The 26870-nt window shown below is 41.7% G+C and overlaps 1 protein-coding gene across 1 annotated transcript in view; it reads left to right on the top strand.

Annotated features, from left to right (window-relative positions):
• The window catches only part of LOC132870661 (NACHT, LRR and PYD domains-containing protein 12-like), a 35525-nt gene extending 8997 nt beyond the window's left edge, over positions 1-26528 (top strand). Inside the window, exons 3-12 of the mRNA XM_060904414.1 lie at positions 5487-5589; positions 6970-7037; positions 13701-15491; positions 18477-18671; positions 19110-19283; positions 19989-20183; positions 20645-20818; positions 22185-22358; positions 23400-23573; positions 26495-26528. Coding sequence (XP_060760397.1) covers positions 5487-5589; positions 6970-7037; positions 13701-15491; positions 18477-18671; positions 19110-19283; positions 19989-20183; positions 20645-20818; positions 22185-22358; positions 23400-23573; positions 26495-26501 — 3055 coding nt within the window. The 3' untranslated portion in view covers positions 26502-26528. The remainder of the gene's footprint in view (positions 1-5486; positions 5590-6969; positions 7038-13700; positions 15492-18476; positions 18672-19109; positions 19284-19988; positions 20184-20644; positions 20819-22184; positions 22359-23399; positions 23574-26494) is intronic.
• Positions 26529-26870: the final 342 nt, after the last annotated feature.

Below are 26870 nucleotides of genomic sequence, written 5' to 3'. Positions count from 1 at the left end.
CAGTGGATTGTGCATGGCCACATTAACCCTATAAAACCTTGCAAACGTGCAAGTTGAGATCCATGAGGCAGCAGCACAGATATCAGAGAGTGGAATTCCACGTAGAGCCACCCATGATGCAGCCACACTCCGAGTGGAGTGGCCTCGGATGTGGGGAGGGACCGGGAGGCTGCTGTTAGTGTAGGCATGGCTAATGGCCTCCATGATCCAGTTCGACAGTCTCTGTTTGGACAACGCGTGGCCGCGCCTATGTCCAGTGTGACCCACAAACAGTGCATCCGACTGCCGAAATGCAGCAGTCGCTTCAATGTATGCCCTCGGTGCTTGAACTGGGCAAAGAAGGACGTGGCCTTGGCCCTGCTCATTCTCCTCAGGCGGTGGTCTGAAGGCTTCCAGGCTGAGGGGCTGATTGGTGTACGAAGAGGAGAAGTTCTTGGGCAGAAACGAAGGATTTGGCCACAATGTTACACCCGTTCCATCGGGGCTCCATCGTAAGCACTCCCGGCCGATAGACAGGGCATGTAGTTCACCCGCTCTCTTAGCCGACGCCATAGCTAAAAGGAATGCTGTCTTTAAAGATAGCCAGTTGAGCTCCTTCCCCTGTAGGGGTTGAAATGGAAGTTTACACAGTGCATTTAAAACCAGAGGCAAGTCCCAAGTTGGTCTTGGACTGCGTTGAGGGGGTCTTATGCGCTGAGCACCTTTAAGAAAGCGGCTCACCAGTGTGTGGGATCCCACAGTCAGCCCGTCCGCCCTGTTGTGCATTGCGGATATAGCCGCTACATACACCTTGATGGTGGAGGGTGCAAGGCCCTCGTCCAGACGAGACTGTAAAAAGCTGAGAACCACCGGTATCGGGCAACAAGTCGGTTCCTGATGGCGTGCTTGGCACCAACTCACAAAGAGCTTCCACCTATTGGCATAGAGCGCATTGGTGGAAGGTGTGTGGGAGCACCGGATGGTCCGCACAACGGTCGGCTCACATTCTGCTAGCAGTGGGTCAGGCCCTTCAGAGGCCACACCCACAGCTACAACCGTGCTGGGTTCGGATGCCAAATTTGACCCCCCCCCCCCCCAATCTGTGAGAGGAGGTCCATCCGTGCAGGGAGACACCAAGGCTCCCCGTGCAGCAGCCCGTACAGGGTAGGGAACCAGACTCTCCCCGGCCAATTGGGGGCTACCAACAGCACCCTGTGACCCTCCTTGAGGGTCCTCTCGAGAGTGGGCAGAATTAGCGGGAGTGGTGGGAAAGCATACAGGAGCTGCTTTGGCCACTTGTGTGCCAGTGCGTCTTGGCCCAAGGGGCTCGACATTTCTTTCAGTGCAAACCACAGGGGACAATGTGTCGTGGCCTGAGAGGCAAAAAGGTCCACCTCTGCCCTGCCGTATCGCAGCCAAATGCTCTGCACCACTTCCGGGTGCAGCTTCCACTCCCCCGGGTCGGGGTTCTGTCGCGACAGAAGATCCACAGCAGTGTTCCTCACTCCTGGTAAATGCATTGCCCTCCGGCTCAACAGACGAGGGTAAGCCCATGTCAGCCGGTGCCAAGTGAGCTTCAGGGAAGGTAGTGACCTGGTGCTGCCCTGGTAGACCACATATGATAGACCACAGATGTATTGTCGGTCCTTATAAGGACATGCCGACCCGCTAAAACTGGAAGGAAATGTTTCAAGGCGAGGAAGACGGCCCGCAGCTCTAACACATTGATGTGTTGTCCCTGCTGTTGTGGGGCCCATACACCCTGGGCAGTCCTGCACTGCCACACTGCGCCCCAGCCGATCAGCGATGCATCGGTGGCGACTACTTCTCTGCAAGAGGGTATGGACCCCATGGGGACCCCCCGCGTTAGAAAAGAGCGCTCTCTCCATGGATGTAGACATGAGGAGCAACTGGCAGTGATTCTGACTGACCTGTGCCTGTGATGTTGTGGATGTGGACCAAGGCTGTTCATCCAGATCTGTAGAGGCCTGAGTGTGAGGAGGCCCAAAGGAACTACCGACGAGGCTGTGGTGAGCATACCTAGCAGTGTCTGGAAAGTCCTGAAGGTCAGGGTTTGTCCCTTCCTGAAGTGATGTAACAGTCGGACAATATCACTCACCCGTCGCTGAGACAGGGTTGCCCTCAACAGCTGAGAGTCCAGCTGAAGGCCAAGAAACACAGTCTTCTGGCTGGGTGTGAGGGAGCTCTTGGTGTGGGTCACCCTGAGCCCAAGCTTGGTGATGTGAGAAACCAGCATGGCTGAGTCACTGAGCGCGTCTACCCTTGACTGAGAACAAATCAACCAGTTGTCCAGGTAGGGGAGGATACGCATTCCCCTGCTCTGAAGTAGGGACAGTGCTACCGCAACGAATCTCGTAGAGATTCTGGGTGCTAGGGAAATTCCGAACGGTAATACTCGGAACTGGTAAGCCCTCCCTTCGAAGGCGAAGCGGAGGAACTGCCTGTGATGAGGAGCGATGGGAACGTGGAAGTATGCATCCTCCAGATCGATGGTTGTGAACCAATCGTCCCATCTGACGCTGTTTAAGACGTCGGATGTGCGCAGCATATGGAATTCGAAGACCTTGAGGTGGTCGTTCAAATGTCTCAGATCCAGTATGGGGCGAAGCCCACCCCCTTTTTTTGGAATGATGAAATAGGTGGAATAAAAACCCACTGTTTTGTGAAGGTGGACCTAATGGCTCGATGGCACCCTTTTCCAGGAGGGCCAAGACCTCCTGGCGTAGCAGGTGTCGAAGGCGGTCTTTGCGCCTGCGTGGACACACGCCTCAGGCTGGCAAACTGCTGCCTGGCCTGAGTCACCTGAAGGGTGCGCTCCAAAGCCTGTTGTGCAGCGGCACCAAAGAGCTGTCCCGGAACAACTGGGAGAGTGCGGAGGGCCTTCCTGCAGGGCTCTGAGAGTGGTGACTGAGCCAACCATACCTGACACCTGGCGAGGGTTAAAGACGACATTAGTCTGCCCAGCTCCCTGGACATGAAAGCAAATGCCTGCAGCGAGGCCTCACTTAGGCTTTGCAGTGATGGGTCTGCTCCAGAAGACTGAAGGGCCTGAGATTGGGCCAGGATCAGGTGAGATAATGAATTGCCTATGCGTGCAGCCTGTGCTGCAGCATCATAGCTCTTCCCGATGAAGTCATCGGTCAAACAACACTGTGGCCGTGGACAGCGAGCGTTGGGTCTCAACGCCTCGTCCGACGAAAGGATCAGGGCAGCAAGGGCCAGTTCAATTGTTGGCATGCTGACCAGACCATGACTGGAAGCATCCTGCATGCTAGCCAGCGCCCGGCAGTCACTAGGAAGGTGGGAGAAACGCCTGGGGTCCGCCCAGCATCTCTGCAGCTCCTCAATAAAGGGGGCTGAAGGTGGAACAGTGAAAACAGCAGAGGGGGAGGCCTGTCTAAAAAAGGCACTCTGCATCCGTACTTCAGATGGCGCTGTGTCCAACCCCAGGCGGGCTAGCGGCACTTTTATCGCGGGCTTGACCATAGTGGAAAGCACATCCTCCTCTTGAAGCTCCGCGGCCGGGGACAGCACCGGAGGCTGTGGCTCAGGAGGAGTAAATGAAGCAGCAGTGGCGAGCATCAGCAGGCCGTGCCTCAGGCGGTTGTAGGTTATAGAGCAAAGCCTTAATCTCAGTGAACTCTGAAGCCAAGGTGTCCACTCGTTGCGCCAAGGGGTCCACCTTCTGGTACTTGGGCCTACAGGGAGCCTCACGTGACGGCTGCTTAGGGCACTTCCTAGACTTAGGAGACAGAGCGCAGTCGCTCGGTGCTGGGGGCAGTCGAGAGCCCAAACTGCTTTCCAGCTGAGCAAGCCTAGCATTGCACCAAGCAAACAAAACGAAATATCTGCGGCGGAGTCAGGAGAGAACACACTCACCCAACCGCATTCAGGTAATCAGCAATCAAAGCTGAAATAAACAAGCTACAGCGCGAATCAAAAGCACACAAAAACACCAAATAAGTATCACACTTGCAACAAAACGATACTTATTAGATCGCTACAAGGCGAGAAAACACCCATATGATCATGGTGAAACTGAAACTTATAATTAGAAATTGCTGGCTGCCGAAGTCAGAGCGAACTCACTCATAACTGGCTTAGTTGAAAATACTTTACTTACCTTAAAGCTTTGAGACAATCAACACATAAACATGACCGCTGTTTATTCTACTTACCTAAATATGGATTAGGTGACGGTAAACAAGCAGTGTCGAAGTACCAATACAGAGCCAAGCAAACAAAATGAAATATCCGCGGCGGAGTCAGGAGCAAACACACTCACCCAACCGCGTTCAGGTAATCAGCAATCAAAGCTGAAGTAAACAAGCTACAGCGCGAATCAGAAGCGCACAAAAACACCAAATAAGTATCACACTTGCAACAAAACAATACTTATTAGATCGCTACAAGGCGAGAAAACACTCATATGATCGCGGTGAAACTGAAACTTATAATTAGAAGTTGCTGGCTGCCGAAGTCCGAGCGAACTCACTCATAAACGGCTTAGCTGAAAATACTTTACTTAAAGCTTTGAGACAATCAACACATAAACATGACCGCTGTTTATTCTAGACAATTCACTTAATCAAATGGCAAATCGCAGTCTTAAGAGGGCGAGAAAAACGCAGCTCCAACCCGTTAAGGGTTTGCAAGACTCCAGGCGATTGCTCTTAGCAAAAATAATACAGCTCGAAACAAACCTGCTTTGCACGAGAAGATGCAAGAGAACGCTTCCGGGGTGAATGTACCTTAAGTACCGGTGCAGTGGCATACGTCACCCCTGTCGCAAGCGACTTTGTTGGTATATACACTCGAACTGCATGAGCATGTGATGAACATCCAGGTGCTTTAAGCACCGCCTCTGGCGGTCAGGAGAAATGAAATAGAACTGTTATTTTATTCAACTCAATATGGCTGAAATTAACAAATTAACATGTTTTTTGCTGTCAGGTGCACTTTAAGATAATTATATGATAGAACTTTTTTCTGGTTTGCACTTCATTTTAAAGGATTAAAGTATTCAAAGACATGAATAGCAAAAATGAAGAAATATAATACTGTAGAGCTCGTTTATATTAAAAGGTGCATTGATTTTTTTTTAAATCATCAAATGTGAATTGATTAAAAACAAGTCTCTTGTACCATATTAACCACTTTCACCTGGTAGTCCTCCAAGACGGGGAATTTATTTCCAAATAAATTGCAACTTTTTGCTGATAAAATTGATGGTTTTGGGGTAAAGAAATAGCCAAAAATCATTAGCTCCCGCCCACTGGGGCTCTGCCCCTGGGCCCCACTGGGTGCTTGCAGCCCCCAAACCCCCGGCTTTTTTCAGACTTTTTAAATATTTTTCATGCTCATCCCTGGCATCTGGATGTGACACTAAGTCAGAGTATTTGCAAACAAAATAATTAAAATAAACAGTAATAATTAATAATAACCAGTGTAAATAGTGTATATAAAGGAGTGTCTATAATGTACAGTAAACTCCAGATGAATAGATCAGGCTCACAAGAATCCAGCTGTGTCTCCATGAAGAGTGATGAGTCGATGGATCTTCCTTGGAAATTTAAAAATTCCTCATCTGTACACAGATAACATCCCATAATTCTCATAGTTAAAGTCACAGTTTAAGGCTGTGCTACGCTGTTATTAGCAGCTATTTTTGATTTAATATGGTGTAGTGGTTAGCGTTGTCGCCTCACAGCAAGAAGGTCCGGGTTCGAGCCCCGTGGCCGACGAGGGCCTTTCTGTGCGGAGTTTGCATGTTCTCCCCGTGTCCGCGTGGGTTTCCTCCGGGTGCTCCGGTTTCCCCCACAGTCCAAAGACATGCAGGTTAGGTTAACTGATGACTCTAAATTGACCGTAGGTGTGAATGTGAGTGTGAATGGTTGTCTGTGTCTATGTGTCAGCCCTGTGATGACCTGGCGACTTGTCCAGGGTGTACCCCGCCTTTCGCCCATAGTCAGCTGGGATAGGCTCCAGCTTGCCTGCGACCCTGTAGAACAGGATAAAGCGGCTAGAGATAATGCGATATATTATGGTTCCTATCATTTTAGTGTACAGTTTTTATGATATAATAGTTTCTTAGTCTTTAGTAATTCAGCAAGATTTTCAGGAAATGCTTTTGAGGAGTGTAAACATTTCTGGAGGTTAAAATGTCACTGAACTGTGCAGTTTATTGACATTACAGTATTTATTGTAATACAGGTAATGTCTTAAATGCTGAAGCAAGAAATGCTAATATAAGCAAAAAACAGCATGGAATTATTACTACTACTACTAATAATAATAATAATAATAATAATAATAATAAAACATTGCAGTTAAAATACCGGCCCCATTGAGATCACTGTTACTTGGCCGTGTCTCCATGAAAAGCGATGTGTCCAAGTGTTTCTGTAAAATATAATAGAAAATGGAGACCCTTTATATGAACACAGTAACTATTTACCATAAATCACATCACTGACATTACAGTATTTATTAATAATAATGAAAATCAGCATTTTCCTCAACCTGAACTCCCACCTCCCAAAAACATGTCAGTAGGTCGACTGATCACTAAATTGCCCCTAAAATGATGGACTGGTGGATCATCCAGGGTGGAGTATAATTCTGGATCGAGTTACAGATTTTATACCTGTGAACATTTCTGGCCGACTTTCTGAAAAATGCACATCTGCTTTTGTATCCATTTAAAACCCATTATCTGTTCATTCTACATGATGGAGTGATATTCTGTTTCATCCCAAATGAGCATATAGGAAGAAAAAACGAGAAAAACTCCAATTAAACCCAGGGCAGAGATTTTTTTTCTCCAGTTCCACAATATTTTTGTCGTGTTGTATTCAGCACTGTGCTCTCTAAATGTTAATGCACTCATAAAGAATTATTGAAGAATTAGGGCTAAAGTTTAGATTGTCAGATAAAAGTGATGAAAATTATTGTCTTTAATAGCAACAGTTTTTTGTTCCCAGTGTTTTACAGAAGGCAGGAGACAGAAGAGAAAAGATCTTCATCACAGATACAGGGTAAGATCAAACCCAACACCATGACTGTGACACTGACGCACTGGTATTATAAACCTCTCTGCTGTTATTTCATAGAGACTGATTAGATTATAGAAAACATCTCATCTCATTATCTCTAGCCGCTTTATCCTGTTCTACAGGGTCGCAGGCAAGCTGGAGCCTATCCCAGCTGACTACGGGCGAAAGGCGGGGTACACCCTGGACAAGTCGCCAGATCATCACAGGGCTGACACATAGACACAGACAACCATTCACACTCACATTCACACCTATGGTCAATTTAGAGTCACCAGTTAACCTAACCTGCATGTCTTTGGACTGTGGGGGAAACCGGAGCACCCGGAGGAAACCCACGCGGACACGGGGAGAACATGCAAACTCCGCACAGAAAGGCCCTCGCCGGCCACAGGGCTTGAACCCGGACCGTCTTGCTGTGAGGCGACAGCGCTAACCACTACACCACCGTGCCGCCCTATAGAAAACATAAAGGAGAATAAAACAAATCCACAGTGAGAACATCATAAAGAACTATCTGTGGAAACCAGTCAGAAACGCTATGATCATCTCAGACTTCCGGTGGCACTGAAGTGACGAATAAAATTAGCCAGAAAAGGCATTACGTTGCTGTTAACATTCTGTGGCGGCGAGTGTGTAACCAAATAGGCTAAAATAACCCATTGTAACCTCTGTTCTTCTGTAGTAGCTATTAGCTAATGACATTAGCTAGCGTTGTGTTCCTTTGCTGTTGGTAGACTGTAGGACAGATCAGAGGCAGTGTCCTACAAACAGCGCTTAATTTGAGGGGAGCAAGCCGGAGCGCGCTCCGGAACCTCGGGCGTTGGCTCCGGCAGCTATTTACACTGGATCCGGTGATCCGACACCTCTTTTGACTATGTAACAAATAATAATAATAATTAAATAAAAAATGCAAGTTTATTTAGTGTTAATGTCTGATTTTGATATCTGTCTTGTTGGTGATTTCTCTCATGAAACGACATCCACAAAATATCTGCAGATGAACTTAATTTGCAGTGTTATTACAAAACATGCCCAGAAGCGCAGCGCAGCGCCCCCCTCCCCTCTCCTCTTTTTTCCTGCACCGGAGCCGCTCATCCTCTGCGCTCCGGGACCTCCCACTTTACAAATTAAGCACTGCCTACAAATAAGTGTTCAAAATAAGAGGAACATGTATTTGTCTCTTAAATCCAGGCCGTTCCCTGTAATCTGTCACAACGGTTGGAGAAAGTAATGGCAACTAGTGAGTGCACAAACCGTAGAAGGTAAACTGTACACAGCGCCAGGGCAGTGTGATGGTATGTCTACTTTTAGATTGTGTTAGCTTATCAATGAACACACTCGTCACTCGACGAGTTTCACGTCTTTACGACGGATACTTAAATGTGTGTTAGGTATTATTGTTGCAGTCTAAGCAGTCATTGTAGCAGCTAGATGAGCGAGAACCGAAAGGGTCTGTGCCATAAACCGTTATTTCTGTACGGCGTTGCTAATGTGTCGTTACTGTTGTTATTTCTCCCTCTGCTCGCCCTGTAAATGCCCTACGTCGCTGGATAGCGAAGGTATTTTCTGCATCTCGCTCCTTTTTCTTGTATGTTCTCCGTTTGTCGCCTTCCTCGCATTCAAACCAATTCGAGCCGAAGTCCGCTACATGTCCAAAATGGTGGTCGCGTTTACAAAGGTCACGTGACTGAAAAGGGTCTATACTGATCCCTAATGCAGTAAATTTTGAATTTATGTCGGAAATGAAAGATAAGGAAGGGAGATTTGTTTTAGTAAAGGGCAAATTAGACAATGAAGAAGTAACCTTACTTAATGTCTATGCCCCTCCGGGGAGCAAAAAAATGTTTTTCAAGAAATTATTTGAATTGATAGTTTCTGAAACACAAGGAATTCTAATTTTTGGTGGTGATCTTAATGTTCAACTTCAGCCTAAATTAGATACATCTCATCAGAGGCAAAAGAAAAGTCCAACTGCCATTTTAGTTCAGCGTATGCTTGCAGAGCTGGGTTTGATTGATGTGTGGAGAGAATCTCATCCAGGAGAAAAACAATTCACCTATTATTCCCCATGCCACTCTGTATATTCATGAATTGATTACTTATTTATGTCTAAATCAGACTGGAACAGAGTCAGGGACTATAAGATAGGGATCAGCGATGTATCTGACCACTCAGTGGTGTACCTAACCCTGCAACTAACTAATCAACGGAAAAATGCACTTTGGAGACTTAATACGAGCATCTTAAATGACAAAGCAGTACAGAAACAGATTCAACAGGAATTTGAAACATATTTACAAAATAATGATAATGGAGGGGTGTCTCCAAATACTTTATGGGACGCAGCGAAGGCAGTCGTTTGAGGTAAAATTATTGCCCTCACAGCCTCTTGGAAAAACAGAGAAGACTTATTGAACTACAAGAGGAAATGAAATCATAAGAAATTAGACACACTGAACAAAAAGATCCTCAGGTACTAAATAGAATAAACAAAATTAAACAAGATATAAATGGTATATATGATGAGGAAATTGAAAAATAACTCAAATTTACCAAACAAAGGTATTATGAGATGGGGTCTAGGGCGATGAAACTACTTTCCTGGAGGATACAAAAACAACGGGAAAAGAATATGATTTATAAGATTAGGAACCCCAAGACACAAAAGGTATGCAGTAAATCAGAGGATATCCAACATGCCTTTGAACTATATTATAAAGACCTGTATACCCAACCGACCATGGCAGATATCACAACAATAGAGACTTTCCTAAGTTCATGAGACCTACCATCGATAGGAGAACAACAGAATAAAGAAATTATTGCTGAGATAGCAGAAGAACTGAATAAGGCCATCTCAAGATTGTAAGCAAATAAGGCTCCGGGCTCAGACGGATATCCGTCTGAATGGTATAAAACATTTAAACTTCAAATTACACCTGTGCTGCTTAACTGTTTTAACCATACTCTGAGAACAGGGGAAGCCCCCCATTCATGGAAGAAAGCAGTTATCTCTATCATCCCAAAAGAAGGAAAAGATAAAAAAGAATGCCGCTCATACAGACCAATATCAGTCTTGAATGTAGACTATAAATGATTCGCTTCAATTCTATCTAAGAGACTGGAAACTATTGTTCCGGAGCTGGTAGATTTAGATCAAACAGGCTTTGTGTTAAATAGACAGACACAGGATAATTTAAGGAGAACATTGCAAGTGATGAGTCATATTACATTAGAAAACATCAGTGCAATGTTGGTCAGCCTAGACGCCGAAAAGGCATTTGACTCTGTGGGATGGGAGTTTCTATGCAGGGTACATGCAAGATTCGGCTTCAAAGATGGCTTTATTAAATGTATTAGAGCGTTATACTTCTCCCCAACAGCCAGGATTAGAATTAATGGACACCTGTCGCAAGCTATTTATTTAGGAAGAGGGACACGCCAGGGTTGTCCCCTGAGTCTGACCCTGTTTGCATTATTTATTGAACCCTTGGCTCAAGCAATTAGAGAGGACTCCGAGATAAAGGGGATTACAATTAGAGGAGAAGAACATAAAACGTGTATGTTTGCAGATGATGTTCTGCTTTTTATTATGAGCCCAGACTCAAGCATCCCTAAATTGATGTCCCTGCTAAATAAATATAATTCATATTCTGGATATAAGCTAAATATTCAAAAAACGCAAACCCTCACATTTAATTATACTCCTCACCCAGATACAAAAGGGAAATACAATTTCAAATGGGACTCGCCCAAATTAAAATATTTAGGAATAAACCTTATTAAAGATATGTCAAAACTTTTTGAAAACAACTATGGCCTCATAAATAAAGAGATCAAATCGGACATCTCTAGATGGTCCCTCCTCCCACTAGATATGAGTAATAGAATAGAAATAATTAAAATGAATGTGTTGCCATGGCTTCTTCATCTCTTCCAGTCATTGCCTTTGGAGATACCTCAAAAACAATTTGATGAGTGAAATGCCTGGATCTCAAGGTTTGTTTGGAAAAGTAGAAGACCTAGGGTTCAGTTCAAGACACTGCAGCTGAAAAAAGAGAAGGGAGGAAAAGCTTTACCATGCTTACAGGATTATTATTACGCTGCGCAATTGAAACCCTTGGTATACTGGTGTGCTCCAAATTATGAATCCAAATGGAAATACTTGGAAATTAAGCAGATAAAAATTCCAATACAATCTATAATAGGAAATAAAAGCCAAGCTGAAAAACATTACAATAGCTTGAATCAATGGACTTTTTATTTACTCTTAAGCTATGGTTTAAGGTTTTGAGGAAGTTACAAATAGAGAAACAGGCTAGGGTCTTGAATTGGGTAGCATATGATCCAGAATTTGAACCTGCTAGATTGGACGGGGGCATTAAACAGTGGGTTGGGAGAGGTATCGCTTCTTTTTGTTCCCTCACCTCAAACAGTAAATTTCAGAGATATGAATTAATTTCAGATACATTTGGACTGGAAAAGCAGGCCTTCCATAGGTATCTGCAAGTCAGAGACTATTATAATAAAAAATTACAAATCAAAGAGGAGAGGGAATACAGTCTGATTTCTATATTTCATGATGCATACCAAAAAAAAAAGACAATAAAAAGTTGGTCTCAAGAATATATGGAAGTATACAAGCCTCTAAAAAACACTCTACGATATCCATTAAACAAAAATGGGAGAGGGAGTCAGAAATACAAATATCAGAAGAGACCTGGATGGAAATATGTGAGACACAAGCGACCACCGCAAACTCGAGATCGTTGAGAGAGTTCTGCTGGAAGAATATAGTGAGATTTTTTATAACTCCTAAATTAACAGCACTGCAAACAGGCACACAGAGCAGAGGCTTCTGTTGGAGACAGTGTGGAACCTCTATGGCTAATCATTTCCATGTTTTTTGGGCCTGTCCGAAAATCCAGTCATACTGGAGGGAACTCATACTGGAGATAAATAAAATAGAGGTGGATTTAGACTTCTCTTTTGTTACCTTATATCTAGGTAAAATACCAGAAACAGTTTTACAGAAGGATAAATACCTATTGAAGATCCTTTTGGCAAGTAGTAGGAAAACTATAACCAGAAAATGGTTGCAACTTGATCCTCCAACATTGGACCAGTGGTGCAGGATCATTAAAGAAATTTACTGTATGGAGAGACTTACCTTTGTTTTAAGACCTCAGTTGGAGAAATGTACAGAATGATGGGAAAAATGGATTGTGTATGCACCTTGAAAAGTATGACATTATACCATGATGTACATGTTAAGTAATATTTTGTTTTTGATTGATTGATTGATTGATTGATTGATTGATTACTTTATTCTGAACAATAAAGAAGAAAGATATAAAAATAAAAATTTAAATAAAAAAATACAATAATCAAAACATCATCATAAACAAACAGAATAGCGTAGCCACAAGGCAATAACATAATGTTCAGAAAGGATTAGGAAGAAGTAATAACTTATCCAATCCTAACCCTCTATACCACCGCTAATCAAATGTCACTTTCCACCATAATAAACTATATATACAAAAGAAAACAAAAGCAATAAACAAAAAAGAAAACATACCAACATATCAAAACATACCGACATGGTATAATATCGACCAAATCAAATCATATATACAGATACTTATGTTATGCATATATACACACATACAATACATATATACAGTACATACATATACACATACCTATAACTATACACTAAATACAAGAAGACCAGTCACAGACTTGCTCTCAATTTCATCATCACCTATATAGTCTGCCTGTCCTCATTCTCATATATTTTTTATTAACATGTTTTTATATAATTTTTTAAACAGTTTTATGTTGGTGCTATTTTTGAGCTCATTATCCAGACCATTCCACAATTTCACCCCACAGACTGTTATGCACATACTTTTCATAGTTGTTCTAACATTTACTCTCTTAAAATTCATTTCCCCTCTCAGGTTATACCCACCCTGCCTTTCCATAAACGTATTTTGTACCTCACCCGGAAGAAGGTTATGTCTTGCTTTATACATAATTTGTGCAGTCTTGTGTTTAACCAGATCAGTGAATTTCAGAGTGTGTGCTTTTACGAATAATGCGTTTGTATGCTCAAGATATCCCGTATTATTGACAATTCTTATTGCTCTTTTTTGTAATGTGCATAACGGCTGCAGGTTAGATTTGTAGGTATTACCCCATATCTCCACACAGTAGCTCAAATATGGAAGTATGAGTGCATTATACAGAGTATGTAGTGATTTATAGTCCAGAATGTGTCTTGATTTCCCCAAAATTGCAGTAATCTTTGCTATTTTTGCTTTAACATGATTAATATGCGGTTTCCAGCAGACTTTATGATCAACAATCACACCCAGAAATTTTATTTCATACACTCTTTCTATGGTTATGTTGTCAATTTTCAATTCAACTTGAGGGTTCGACTTATATTTTCCAAATAACATAATCTTTGTTTTACTCAAATTAATTGTAACACCCATGATGATCTCATGTTCTTTGTATAAGTAAGTAAATAAATAAATTTAAAAAAAAGTGAAAAAAAAGAAACACTGTGATCTTAAACTCTAATAATTGGAGCCCATGTCTCACCGTGTCTTCCTACTTCACCCTGTCACACAGACACGCCCCAGAATCTGCTGCTGGAAATGAAGTCCAGAAAAAGTTCAAATTAAATCTGATGAAGAAGTTTCAGTGTTTAAATGGAGTGATGATAAAGCAGGAAAACCGAGCGCTCCTGAATGAGATCTACACAGAGCTCTACATCACAGAGGGAGACAGTGGAGACGTCAATAAAGAACATGAGGTGAGACAGATCGAGGCAGTGTCCAGGAGAAAAACAACAGAGGAAACACCAATCAAATGCAACGACATCTTTAAGCCCTTATCTGAAGAAGACGAACCCATCAGAACTGTAGTGACCAAGGGAGTGGCTGGTATCGGAAAAACAGTCTCTGTGCAGAAGTTCATTGTGGACTGGGCTGAAGGGAAAGCAAATCAGGACGTCCACCTCATATTTCCACTTCCTTTCAGAGAGCTGAATCTGATGGAGGACCAAAAACTGAGTCTGATGGAGCTCCTTCATGTCTGTTTCAAGGAAACCAAAGAAACAGAAATGTCCAGGTTGGAAAAGGTTCTGTTCATTTTTGATGGATTGGACGAGTGTCGTTTCCCTCTGGATTTCCAGAACACAGTGAGTGTGTGTGATGTAACTGAATCAGCATCAGTGCATGTGCTGCTGATAAACCTGATCAAAGGGAATCTGCTTCCCGCTGCTCTCGTCTGGATCACCTCCCGACCAGCAGCAGCTGATCAAATCCCCTCTGAGTACGTCCATCGAGTCACAGAGGTACGAGGGTTCAATGACCCACAGAAGGAGGAGTACTTCAGGAAGAGGGTCAGTGATCAGAGCCTGGCTGAGAACATCATCACACACCTGAAGTCATTAAGAAGCCTCTACATCATGTGCCACATCCCAGTCTTCTGCTGGATTTCAGCTGCTGTTCTCGAGAGAATGTTGGGTGAAGCAGACAGTGGAGAGATCCCCAAGACTCTGACTCAAATGTACACACACTTCCTCATCATTCAGACAAACATCATCAGAGGAAAGTACTCAAAGAAGCAGGAGAGTGATGAAGAAATGCTTCTCAAACTGGGAAAACTGGCTTTTCAGCAGCTGAAGAAAGGCAACCTGATCTTCTATGAGGAAGACCTGAGAGAGTGTGGCATTGATGTGACAGAAGCAGCAGTGTACTCAGGTGTGTGTACGCAGATCTTCAGAGAGGAGGTTGGGCTTCACCAGAGTAAAGTGTACTGCTTTGTTCATCTGAGTGTTCAGGAGCATCTCGCAGCTCTGTATGTTCATCTGACCTTCACGAAGGAAAAGAGAAATGTTCTTGATCAGGATGAGTTCAGTCATTTGTATTTTCGGTCCTTTCAGACAGTTTCAGATTTACACAGGGGTGCTGTAGATCAGACCTTAAAAAGTCAGACTGGACATCTGGATCTGTTCCTCCGCTTTCTTCTGGGTCTCTCACTGGAGTCCAATCAGAAACTCTTACGTGCCTTAGTAACACAGACAGGAAGTAGCTCCTGGACAGGAAAGAGGAAAACAGTTCAGTACATTAAGGAGAAGATCAGTGAAAATCTTCCTCCAGAAAAATCCATCAATCTGTTCCACTGTCTGAATGAACTGGGTGACGATTCTCTCGTGGATGAAATCCAACGCTACTTGAAATCTGGAAAACAAAGTGAACTCTCTCCTTCACAGTGGTCTGCTCTGGTGTTTGTGTTACTGACTTCAGCACAGGAGCTGGAGGAGTTTGACCTGAGTAAATATATCAGTACAGAGAAGATAACAGATTGGGTTCTTGTGAAGGTGATGCCTGTAATTGCAGCATCCAGAAAAGCAATGTAAGTAAAGCTGAATATTACTGTTCTACTGTTGCACTGTTAGAAAGAGAGAAACTGAAAGCACTTTGACAAATCTGCACTTTGGGACAAAATCCACAACTCCATTACTCGAGTGAAAGTAAAGATCCTCCTGGTCAAATGTTACTCCAATACAAGTGAAAGCTGATCAGTCTAATTTTTACTTGAGTTACAGTGCTGGAGGATTTGCTTTTAAAAGTACTTCAGCCTTCAAAAATACTTTTTCATGATTGTTTTTGTTTCCTTTTTAATATCAAGGTGTTGTTGGATTGTTGCCACGATGCATTTACAGAATCTAATGACTCGGACACGACCTACTGAATGCAGTGACTCGCTTGTAGAACCTGTAGAATAAAAAATGTGTAGAATATGATACAAAGCCTGTAGAAATGCCGAGAGAGAAACAATTGAATTGACAAAAGGACAGGGTTTTCGTCGTTGTTGTTTTTGTTTGTTTGTTTTTTTTAACACCCCCACCCTGTCAAATACACACAGAGTGCACACGTATACAGAGAGAGAGATTGATTTGTGGGTAATTCTAAGGATCTGTGATGCCTGTTGGAAGAGAAGATCAGGGAGGTTTGGGAATTGAGCAGCAGTCGTTTGTTTTCGCCCGATTCCAAAACTTGTAGCATCATAGCAACCATCGAAAGACACGGACAAAAAGCCCAGAAACTCCTCCTTACCCGGGCAAGAACGATACAGGATTTATCTTGTAGTGTCCCCCAGATCTTTAACACAGACACATATATAAAAAGATGTTCTCCTCCCTGCTCTTCCATGTTTTAATCTGTGTGTCCCTGTAGAACGATGTCTGCAGCACCAGGTAGTTTGAGACGTCTGGAAACTCAACAGATGGATAATTTTCCACCTCATAATGAATGAATAACTTTATTTTAAACACACTAAGTTGATTAGCAGAGCTGGTGGGGTCATGCATGTACAGATACAAATAATTACAAATACAAAAGACTAAAATAGACACAATCTTTTGATTATCTTCACATTAAGTTAATTAATAGTGTGCATAACTATTGTCTTTGTATTTAGTTATGGCTACAATATGATCAAAATTTATTCTACTAATGTCAAATTTAGGTGCTAAATTAGGTGGAAAAATCCTTCTGAGTGGTTTCTGTATCCACTTCTTTTGAGTGGACTTCTTGGTTTTAATAACCTGCTTGTTTGCTGAACACAAACATGGCAATAAGTTCTTGTGCGAATGGATCAGACTCCACTTTTGGATCATTAACCCATTCTGACTGAGAATGACCTGCATCCATACAGCTTTAAATACAATACCTACAATCTAAAAATTAGTTTTTATTGCATTTATTTAAATTCCCATCTGTAACAGGGAGTGATGTTGCATCCCATGAATACACTTTACAGTAGATTATTAGATTCTAATCGAATAGATGAGCCAAAATAATTGGGGATCTTTTTTAATGGGCCCCAACCTGGTACAAGTATGACTCGGTGGGTCTTAAAGCAGAAAAGGTTGAGAACCCCTGCTCTACAGGGCCTGGATCTTGATGCATTTAATGCTGAGAGGGCAGGCCACCTATGGTGGACGGAGGGACGGCATGAACAGTGCCCGCAATTTGCAGAGGCTGCACAGGAAGCTGATTGTAGATGAGGAGGACAGGTTGTTTAATTTCCTCCGAAATGCAATGGCAGTACAGAGTCCTGTTTTATAATGTTTTTAGTTTTATAATTCATCTTTGCAATATTGCTAGTCATTGTGAGGCAAAACAAAGTGTGTTTTGTGTCCTAAACTCTCAAAAAAAAGACGTATTATGTACTCGTACCGTACGTAAGTCTTACATATATGATATTGATTTATGTTTCGTGTTTTCAGGAGTTGTCATCTTCCATTGCAGAAGTAAATGTTGTATTTAAAAAAAAGGTGTTTTTTTTTGTTTTGTTTTTTTAAATGTACTTTTGTTTAAACAACTCAGTTATACCCCTAGAAAACATATCAGTGTTGCCTTGAACAGTGGACTTGAAAACTTGCCGGAATACTGCAAAATTTGAGGGCAAAAGAAAATTCAAGGGGGGCAAAAACATTTTTTAAGCCATTTGTTCTGCAGGGAAAAAGGTGACCAAAGTTAATGTTGAGGCCTGTTATGACCTGATAAAAGGTTTGATTCAAGTGGTGAAAACAGACTTTCACAGAGAACTCATTGGAAACACCATTCTTATTTACTTTTATTACATCATAATATCAATTTATTACATGATGATGATGATTATTCTTTTGTTTTAATATCCTAATATCGTTTATAAATTTTAATTTTTTTACATTGACCTTCACAGCTTTTGTTCTTTTCCCTGCTGTAGCTCTGTGATTTTACTGATTTCAGGTAGAGAGGGAGAGACAACACACAGAGTGTAAGGGGAAGAACATGTCCAGTCTGTAAATCACTGGCACCAGGAACAGATAAGGAGCAGTCTGGCATCGCAGACACATGCGCATGCGCGCACTCACACACACACACACACACACAGTTAGCTCATGAACTCATCATGAGTATCTCCATAAAACTCCTTCAGCACTGGGCTGTGATCATTTCAGTCGCTCACTAATTAGAGAACAAATCAAATGTCTGATCTGTTCAGATAAATATGACTCTGCCTCGAACTTTGCCTGCTTCATCTAAACCTGACTTTTGAAACTCTTTTCCTTTCTCCTCTTATAAATATTTTAGATCAGACTCTTATTTCCCGATTTGGTGATCAGATTTGATGTTGCGTGTTTATCCCATGTGTCAGTGATGATGTGTGCAGCAGAAAACTCAAATCCGAACAGCTCGAACTGTGAATTACTGTTACAGCATTTCAGTGTGTTGTCGACTCGGAGTTTGTACTTTTGTCATTTATGAAAATGAAATAGTGCAGTGAAAGATTTGAGGACCTGTTTGATCATTTGTGTGAGTTTATTATACATTATTTTATTTCCTTCAGAATCGGCTGTGATACAATTAAAGGGAGCAGCGCTGAAGCTCTGGTCTCAGTGCTCAACTCAGAAACCTCCAGTCTGAGAGAACTGCATCTGACTGTGAAGACACTGGATCTGTCTGGGAATAAACTAGAAGACTCAGGAGTGAAGCGTCTCTGTGCTGTACTGGAGAATCCTCACTGTAAAGTGGAGACACTGAGGTAAGATCATCTCTCTGAGAGTCACAATAACTCACTAAAGCAGCAGTTAATAGTTGTATACAGTGTTGTTTATTGATTAAATGTTTCTGTAAAACATGCAGAACAAATATATTAGTCATGAAGTGATCATTTCTCCTCAGAATCACTTTTACTTTAAAGAAATAATTAAAATGTATTTACAATTAAATATGTGATAATTAAAAATCCAGTCAAGCAGAGATAAATTCTACAAAACCTGACTTTTCACTTAAACCTTTAAATTATTGACTTTTTGCTGAATCATTTACACCTGTGGTAATGTTTGAGTCATTATTAATAATAGCTTGTGATTGGTGAAGAGAATAGAGACAGTCCAACATGATAGACATCATCTTCACAACCACTATTACACCAAGATGAAAATCTGTTGATGAAGTGTGTGTCATTGTGTCTCTGCAGGTTGTGTGGTTGTGGTGTCTCAGATGAAGGCTGTGCTGCTCTGAGTTCAGCTCTGAGATCAAACCCCTCACACCTGAGAGACCTGGATCTGACTGATAATAATCTGGGAGACTCAGGAGTGAAGGGTCTCTGTGCTGTACTGGAGAATACTCACTGTAAACTGGAGAGAATGGGGTAAGATCATCTCTCTGAGAGTCACAGTAACTCATTAAAGCAGCAGTTAATAGCTGTATACAGTGTTGTTTATCAATTAAAATTTTCTGTAAAATAAAGCATGCAGGCAGCAGAGTGGTGTAGTGGTTAGCACTGTCGCCACACAGTAAGAAGGTCCTGTGTTCGAGCCCCGTGGCCTACAAGGGCCTTTCTGTGTGGAGTTTGCATTTTCTCCCCGTGTCTGTGTGGGTTTCCTCCGGGTGCTCCGTTTTCCCCCACAGTCCAAAGACATGCAGCTTCGGATAATTGGTGTCTCTAAATTGACCGTAGGTGTGAATGTGAGTGTGAATGGTTGTTTGTCTCTGTGTGTCAGCCCTGTGATGACCTGGTGACTTGTCCAGGGTGTACTGCGCCTCTCACCCATAGTCAGCTGGGATAGGATCCAGCTTGCGTGTGACCCTGTACAGGATAAGCGGCTACAGATGATGGATGGATGGATGTAAAACATGTATGTACTTGTATCCCATGTGTCAGTGATGACACGTGCGGCAGAAAACTCAAATCCAAACACCTTGAACTGTGAATTACTGTTCCAGCATTTCAGTGTGTTGTCGACTCGGAGTTTGTACTTTTGTCATTTATGAAAATGAAATGGTGCAGTGAAAGATTTGAGGACCTGTTTGATCATTTGCGTGAGTTTATTATGCATTATTTTATTTCCTTCAGGATCAGTTGTGATACAATTAAAGGGAGAAGCGCTGAAGCTCTGGTCTCAGTGTACAACTCAGAAACCTCCAGTCTGAGAGAACTGCATCTGACTGTGAAGACACTGGATCTGTCTGGGAATAAACTAGAAGACTCAGGAGTGAAGCGTCTCTGTGCTCTACTGGAGAATCCTCACTGTAAAGTGGAGACACTGAAGTAAGATCATCTCTCTGAGAGTCACAATAACTCACTAAAGCAGCAGTTAATAGTTGTATACAGTGTTATCAATTAAAAATTTCTGTAGAAGTAAAATATGCAGAACAAATATATTAGTCATGAAGTGATCATTTCTCCTCAGAATCATATTTACTTTAAAGAAATAATTAAATGTCTTTACAATTAAATATGTGTTCATTAAAAATCCAGTGATGCAGAGATAAATCCTACAAAACCTGACTCTTCACTTAAACCTTTAAATTATTGACTTTTTGCTGAATCATTTGCACCTCGAGTAAACTTAATGTCAGTAACAGTGGTAATGTTTGAGTCATTATTAATAATCGCTTGTGATTGGTGAAGAGAATAGAGACAGTCCAACATGAGACATCATCTTCCCAACCACTATTACACCAAGATGAAAATCTGTTGATGAAGTGTGTGTCATTGTGTCTCTGCAGGTTGCGGCGTTGTGGTGTCTCAGATGAAGGCTGTGCTGCTCTGAGTTCAGCTCTGAGATCAAACCCCTCATACCTGAGAGACCTGGATCTGACTGATAATAATCTGGGAGACTCAGGAGTGAAGCGTCTCTGTGCTGTACTGGAGAATCCTCACTGTAAACTGGAGACACTGGGGTAAGATCTGAGAATCACATGACCTGCTCCTCAGTAAGACACATTCTCTAATAGTGAGACTGAAGCAGAAGTTTTAGGTTCATCATCAATGTCCTGAGGAGGAAGACTGTTTCTTTTCACTGCACACTGATGATTTGTCAAGGAGTCTTTGGGTCAGATGGACGTATGTGAGAAGCTGCAGCACAAAACGGGACTTGATCCGACTGCAGTGTGTATTAATTTTTTTTTAGAAATTAATTAAAATGAATCATCAGATGAAAAAAATTTTGCCAACTGACCATCTCAGGTTTGTTTCAAACTTTTTGAATAAAGTCACTATTCCCAATAAATAATGTGTAAAATTCCAGGCTTGTATCTGCATTAGTTTCTGAGATATCGAGGCTTTTAACAGGCCGCGTGGCTCGAATTTTACTGTAAAAACAAGTGCAACAGAAAAACATTACAAAGATCAATTCATTATTATTTTTAACTTTTCTTTCTGGTTGCATGAAATTGTTATGGATAGTGTGGAATGTATAGTTTCAAAGTTTTTTTTTTTTCAACTTCATCCCAGGACACCCCTCAGTCCAGCCCTGACCTGGATATAGATAATTATTGTGTTTTTTTTTAATTGTTGTTATTGTTGTCCTCCACAGTATATTGTTGATGAAGTTAAATGATGAAGATGAGCTTAAGGTGCAGACCTTCAGCTTTATTTTGAGGAAACTTGCATCCAGATTGGGTGACTGGTGTTGAAATTACAGCACTGTTTATATGTGGATAAAAAGTAATTAGACAAATGAACATCGTCATAAATTACACTGACATATTTTTATTCCTCCGACACTGCAAGGTGAAACTGGTGTGTTTTCGGGTTTTCTGTCCATTTTTTCTGAAATTTTTGTTTGCACGCTGTCTCAAGAACGAGTGGCTGAATGTTTGTAGGATTTATATGGAATAATCATTGTTTACTTCTCTGATTCTACAATAATATAAATCTATAGTGTTCTATAAATGCACTCTGTAGATTCTGTAGAAACAAGTTTATTGCCCCTGTGTAGTGCACTATAAGTCTAGTAGAGAACCATCTGAGATTCATTCTCTCTCTCTCTCTCTCTCTCTCTCTGATTAAAGTTCATGGTCTCTCTGCTGTTCTCTGTTCAGCTTCAGCTGCTGATTGTTTAATATCACACACAACAGAGGAGAGAAACTCAATATAACACTCAGTATTATCATTATTAATTACACTGTTAATGAGAAACAGGTGATATTAAATCCTCATGACATTCTGAATAATAAAATTAATTTTACACTCATCATCTTTAAAGTAAGAATTACACCAAGATGAAAATCTGTTGATGAAGTGTGCGTCATTGTGTCTCTGCAGGTTGTGTAAGTGTGGTGTCTCAGATGAAGGCTGTGCTGCTCTGAGTTCAGCTCTGAGATCAAACCCCTCACACCTGAGAGACCTGAATCTGACTGATAATAATCTGGGAGACTCAGGAGTGAAGCGTCTCTGTGCTGTACTGGAGAATCCTCACTGTAAACTGGAGATACTGAGGTAAGATCATCTCTCTGAGAGTCACATGACCTGCTCCTCAGTAAGACATATAGAGTTTAAAAACTAAAATGAGATGTTAATGCCATAGAACTGATGCAGAAAAAATTAATGGATTTAAAAAAGACTTAAGAACTTACAATAAACTGAAAGCCACAACAACAATCCTTGTGTTATTTTGAATTTTTCAACAAAAAGATTTGATGATGATGATGATGATGATGATGATAAATGTTAAAATGGTAAATAATGTTCCAGTCCATCTCTGTCAGTGGTGATTGCTTTAAGACGACACTGGAAGCCCGGCTTCCCCTCACATTTCATTAAAATGCAGCAATGAAACGTTTCCCAAAGTGTCTATTTTATTTATCAGTCTTGGTGTCGTTCAATATTTGAATCAGATTGATGGAGTATCTCACTGCAATATCGCGCTGTTTGTTCATTAAACTCGCACTGTTTATTTCACCAAAGTGTCTATCTCATCATTTTGAGCCCCGCCCAGACGCACCGCTTCACTGGGAGGGAATGGAGAGTGGGCAAGTGTGTTTTCACAGGGGAAAAAAAATCTCAGCATGAGAGGGAGAGAGAAGGAGAGAGAGGGAACTGTAATGAAGAATAAACGTTTTCTCTTCTGAAATTAAATTTCTTTTACAATCTTGGAAAAATTCGCCAATTTAAGACCCACAAAAAGTTTCTTCATAAATAACAGAGGATTTTTAAAATTATTTCACTACTTGTGTTTGCAAAAAAGTTTTTGAAGACTTTGACATTACCTGGTTTTCTTTAATAATAAAACATGGTCTAATCTTCATCCGAGTCAGAATCGTAGAAAAACACATTCTGTCTAAAGAAAACAGTCACACTTGTTCTTGTCAGTCCTGAATAAACCATTTAAACATTCACACTCTGGGGTTTAAAAAGTTTGTGAACCTCTGAGCGAACGACTTCTCCAAGAGCTCATTAGAAAGCAAAGCAAAAACATCAAAGCAAATCTTGATGTTCATAAACTGAGGCAGTGAAGTGTGTGTCATTGTGTCTCTGCAGGTTGTGGGGTTGTGGTGTCTCAGATAAAGGCTGCGCTGCTCTCGCTTCAGCTCTGAGATCAAACCCCTCACACCTGAGAGTACTGGGTCTGATTGGGAATAAAATAGGAGACTCGGGAAAGAAGCTGCTCTCTGCTCTTAAGGATGATAAACATTACAACCTACAGACACTCTGGTAAGTAATAAACTTTTTAGGCGAATGTTGGGGGGGAAAAGAATTTAACCTCATCATTTTTCTTTAATTTCAGTAAATGTCACATGACCAAGCCATGAAATAAAACCAGTTTTAGAAATTTTCACTGTGTTCTATTTAATCTGACTTTTTCCCCTCCCAGTTGTCTTTAATGCTGTTTGTTGTTCAGTAAAATTAATTTAAAATTCATCAGAAAACAGAAGATGGAGTCAGTCAGAGTCTCCAGAATGTCCCGTCTGAGTGCATGAGAGTGATTGTAAATGAACACCTCGTCTCCTTGTGACACCCTGCTGTCTCTGACTTCATCCTGCTGCTTTTGTCTGAATAAGATGATCTCGGCTTTTCCCTGTTTCTGATCAGCAGCACACTTTCTTCTCAACTCTCCCCAAAACTCAGTAAAATGATCATCTTTAATGCCACACGGCCACAAATATGTGATTTAAGGAGCCACTTTACTCACTCTGACACTCCTTCCTGCTCTCCACCTCCACACCGTGTCTTCTGTCGTTCCTGTAAAATTCACCTCGGCTTTTTCTTAAAGTCTGCACTTAAATCTACATGTAGAACAAGAGATCAAACCCACCGCAGTGTTAGTTACTGTTTAAAAAGCTCCAAAGCCTGTGATTGGATAAGAGCAGTGATGTGATGGGAAACGTCTGCTCACTTTCCTGTTAGATCTTGTGGAAGTTCTCGTTTGTTGGAGCTCAATGTTAGAACACAGACATTATATAAGACTGAATAAATGTTGAATTACCGTATTTTCTGGACTATAGAGCGCACCTGTATATACCGTAAAATACCAAATAATAGCCGAGTTCCAATTAACCGCCGAGTTCCCTTTAACGGCCGGGTGTACGCGTGTGTTGTGACAAATAAAGGCCGGTTCCGAATACTCGCCGGGGTCTAAAAAAAAAAAAAAAAGCGTCCGAACGTTCTATCTAGAATCTTGAGGCCCAGCACTTTTCTGGTTTTCTGGTGTTTAAACGATTTTGCATTGCATAGTTTTCTACCGAAACAATATGAATGAATGAATGAATGAATGAATGAATGAATGAATGAAATTATTTCTATAATACTGTTTACAACATTTTGTTACGTGATAATAAACATGCCATTTCAATGTTATAATCTTGGTCTACCGTAATATTTCTTGAGGAATGCAACTCCGTAACTTTTGACAGATGTCTTAGCCACCCCTTTGGGTATACCCAACGAAAGCCAGCGTGTGTGGTGACATTGAGGACTGCGGGTTTCCAAGGTTGGACTGCTGCTTCTGTTAAACGACCTAAATTGCCGAATGCATGCGTCAAAGCACACACTGAGTTTTATTAAAGACCTTATACCATTTCACTTGCCCTTACCCATTCGGATCTGGAAGACGCTTTACAAAAAAGGTGAGAGCGTTCTAACATGCATTTCAGTCTGCTCGCGGCCAATCTAATCCAAGGGGCCTTTTCAACAAGTAATCTGTCGTGCAAGTTGGGCAGAAGCACGCGTCAGGCAGGCAACATGTAGGCCTACAAGTCAGTAACCTATTCAACTAACTTTCATCCGAACTTTAAGTTTTCTACGGGGTCGAGCCACCGTACCAACTCACTCGGGGAATAGGCTCATATCGGCCAAATAGGGAGACGTCTTGGAGAGAAACGTGAGAATGCAAGATGACAGTATGTAGCCACTGCAGGTCACTTATTTTTCAGCATAAGAAAAAACCCTTTGGTTTGACACTTCGCACCCTAATTATGTTGCTTCAACGTCGCGCCCTCCATGCAATTTCAGATTGACAGACATCGCGAAGCGCAAAGGGTGGAGGCTGCATGGGTGAGGGTGATAGCAAGTGACCATAACTTTGCAGAGTAATTAAATCACAGTGCTGCGCACAGACAATGGTGTGGTTTCTTGATTATTTTGTAAAGCATGCGCTTAACTAGTCATTAACAGGAAAAGGTGTGTGATTTATCCTTTATCCACCCCGACTGTGCCATGCGAAGATGCATTCTGCGTCTTCAAAATTCCCCGAAGTCGGCACCGTGCTATCTGTAATCTAACTCTAAACAAACTGTAAGTTATACTGGTTAAAAGTAGGCCTATCTGAGAATGATTTTTTCCCCGTTTTGAGGTAGATTTTGGGGAAGGTATTTGTGAAGAAGGAATTAATCGCCTGTTCCAAATAGCCGCCTAGTCTCTAATACGCGCCGGGTCTCTTACGTGATTGAGACAAATAATCGCCCGGGCTGTTATTTGGTATTTTACGGTAAGCCACATCCGCTCTATTTAAAAAATAAAAATAAAAAAAAGATATACAAGCCGCACCGGGCTATAAGCCGCAGATATCTATGTTGAAAAATGAGATATTTACTGCATGTACAGAACGATTTTGTACTGTAAATGTACATGTGTGTACCTGAACAGATTCTTTCCGAACAGTGCCTTTTAACACGGCAGCAACTTTGCTGATTAAAACGGAACAGAACCAAGAGAAAATAACCGGTATTTATTTACCTTCATTTCTCCTGTGTTTGAAACCACAAGTCACTTTAATCATCTTCGCTGGATTTGAAACTAATTACCAGTTAGTAATTTGTCGTGCGTGTTCTATCTGCTAAAGATCTGCTAATTATTCTTTGCATTGATTTTTCGTCTATCTTATTTTTGATTCTACTTCCGGTTAGAGCGCCCCTAGCGGTGGAAGAAAAATCCACAGAATAGCCGCATCTTTGTATAAGCCGCATGGTTCAAAACCTAGGAAAAAAGTAGCGGCTTATAGTCCAGAAAATACGGTAAATTATAAACAGGAGATAATAATGTTTCTCTTGGAGCAGAGATGATTACATGCTGTTGGTCATGAAGTACCACAGTCCAGTGTGTGGGAATTAATCCAGATGTTTTTCTTTTATTTTCAGGGTGTGATGAACATCTGTGTGTGTGATGAAGACTGGTGTTGCTGCATTTCTGTGTTGGGGAACAGACAACACATTCATAAACACGTCAGTCATTTAGTTCTAACAAATGAAAGAGACTCGGAGACGTGGTCAGTGTGTGTTCATGGTGCACAGTGAATCAGACTGCACACAATTCTACACTGAATATGGAACAACTTGTGATCTGCATGAAACTGCCTGGACCTCAGTCCCTTAAAAACCCTGAAAGAGCAGGTGAAAAAGCACAGGGACTCGAGCTGAACCCAGTCAGTGGAAGAGGGAGCTGAAATGGACAGGAACAGTTTCAGAACATTGGTGGGATTCTCACCTGACAGGATCGGCATTTGGGGAGTTAATC

Source organism: Neoarius graeffei, chromosome 22 (genome assembly GCF_027579695.1).
Source record: "Neoarius graeffei isolate fNeoGra1 chromosome 22, fNeoGra1.pri, whole genome shotgun sequence".
Classification (NCBI taxonomy): Eukaryota; Metazoa; Chordata; class Actinopteri; order Siluriformes; family Ariidae; genus Neoarius; species Neoarius graeffei.
Note: the sequence above shows the minus strand (reverse complement) of the source record. Positions and strands in the feature narration are given on the sequence as shown.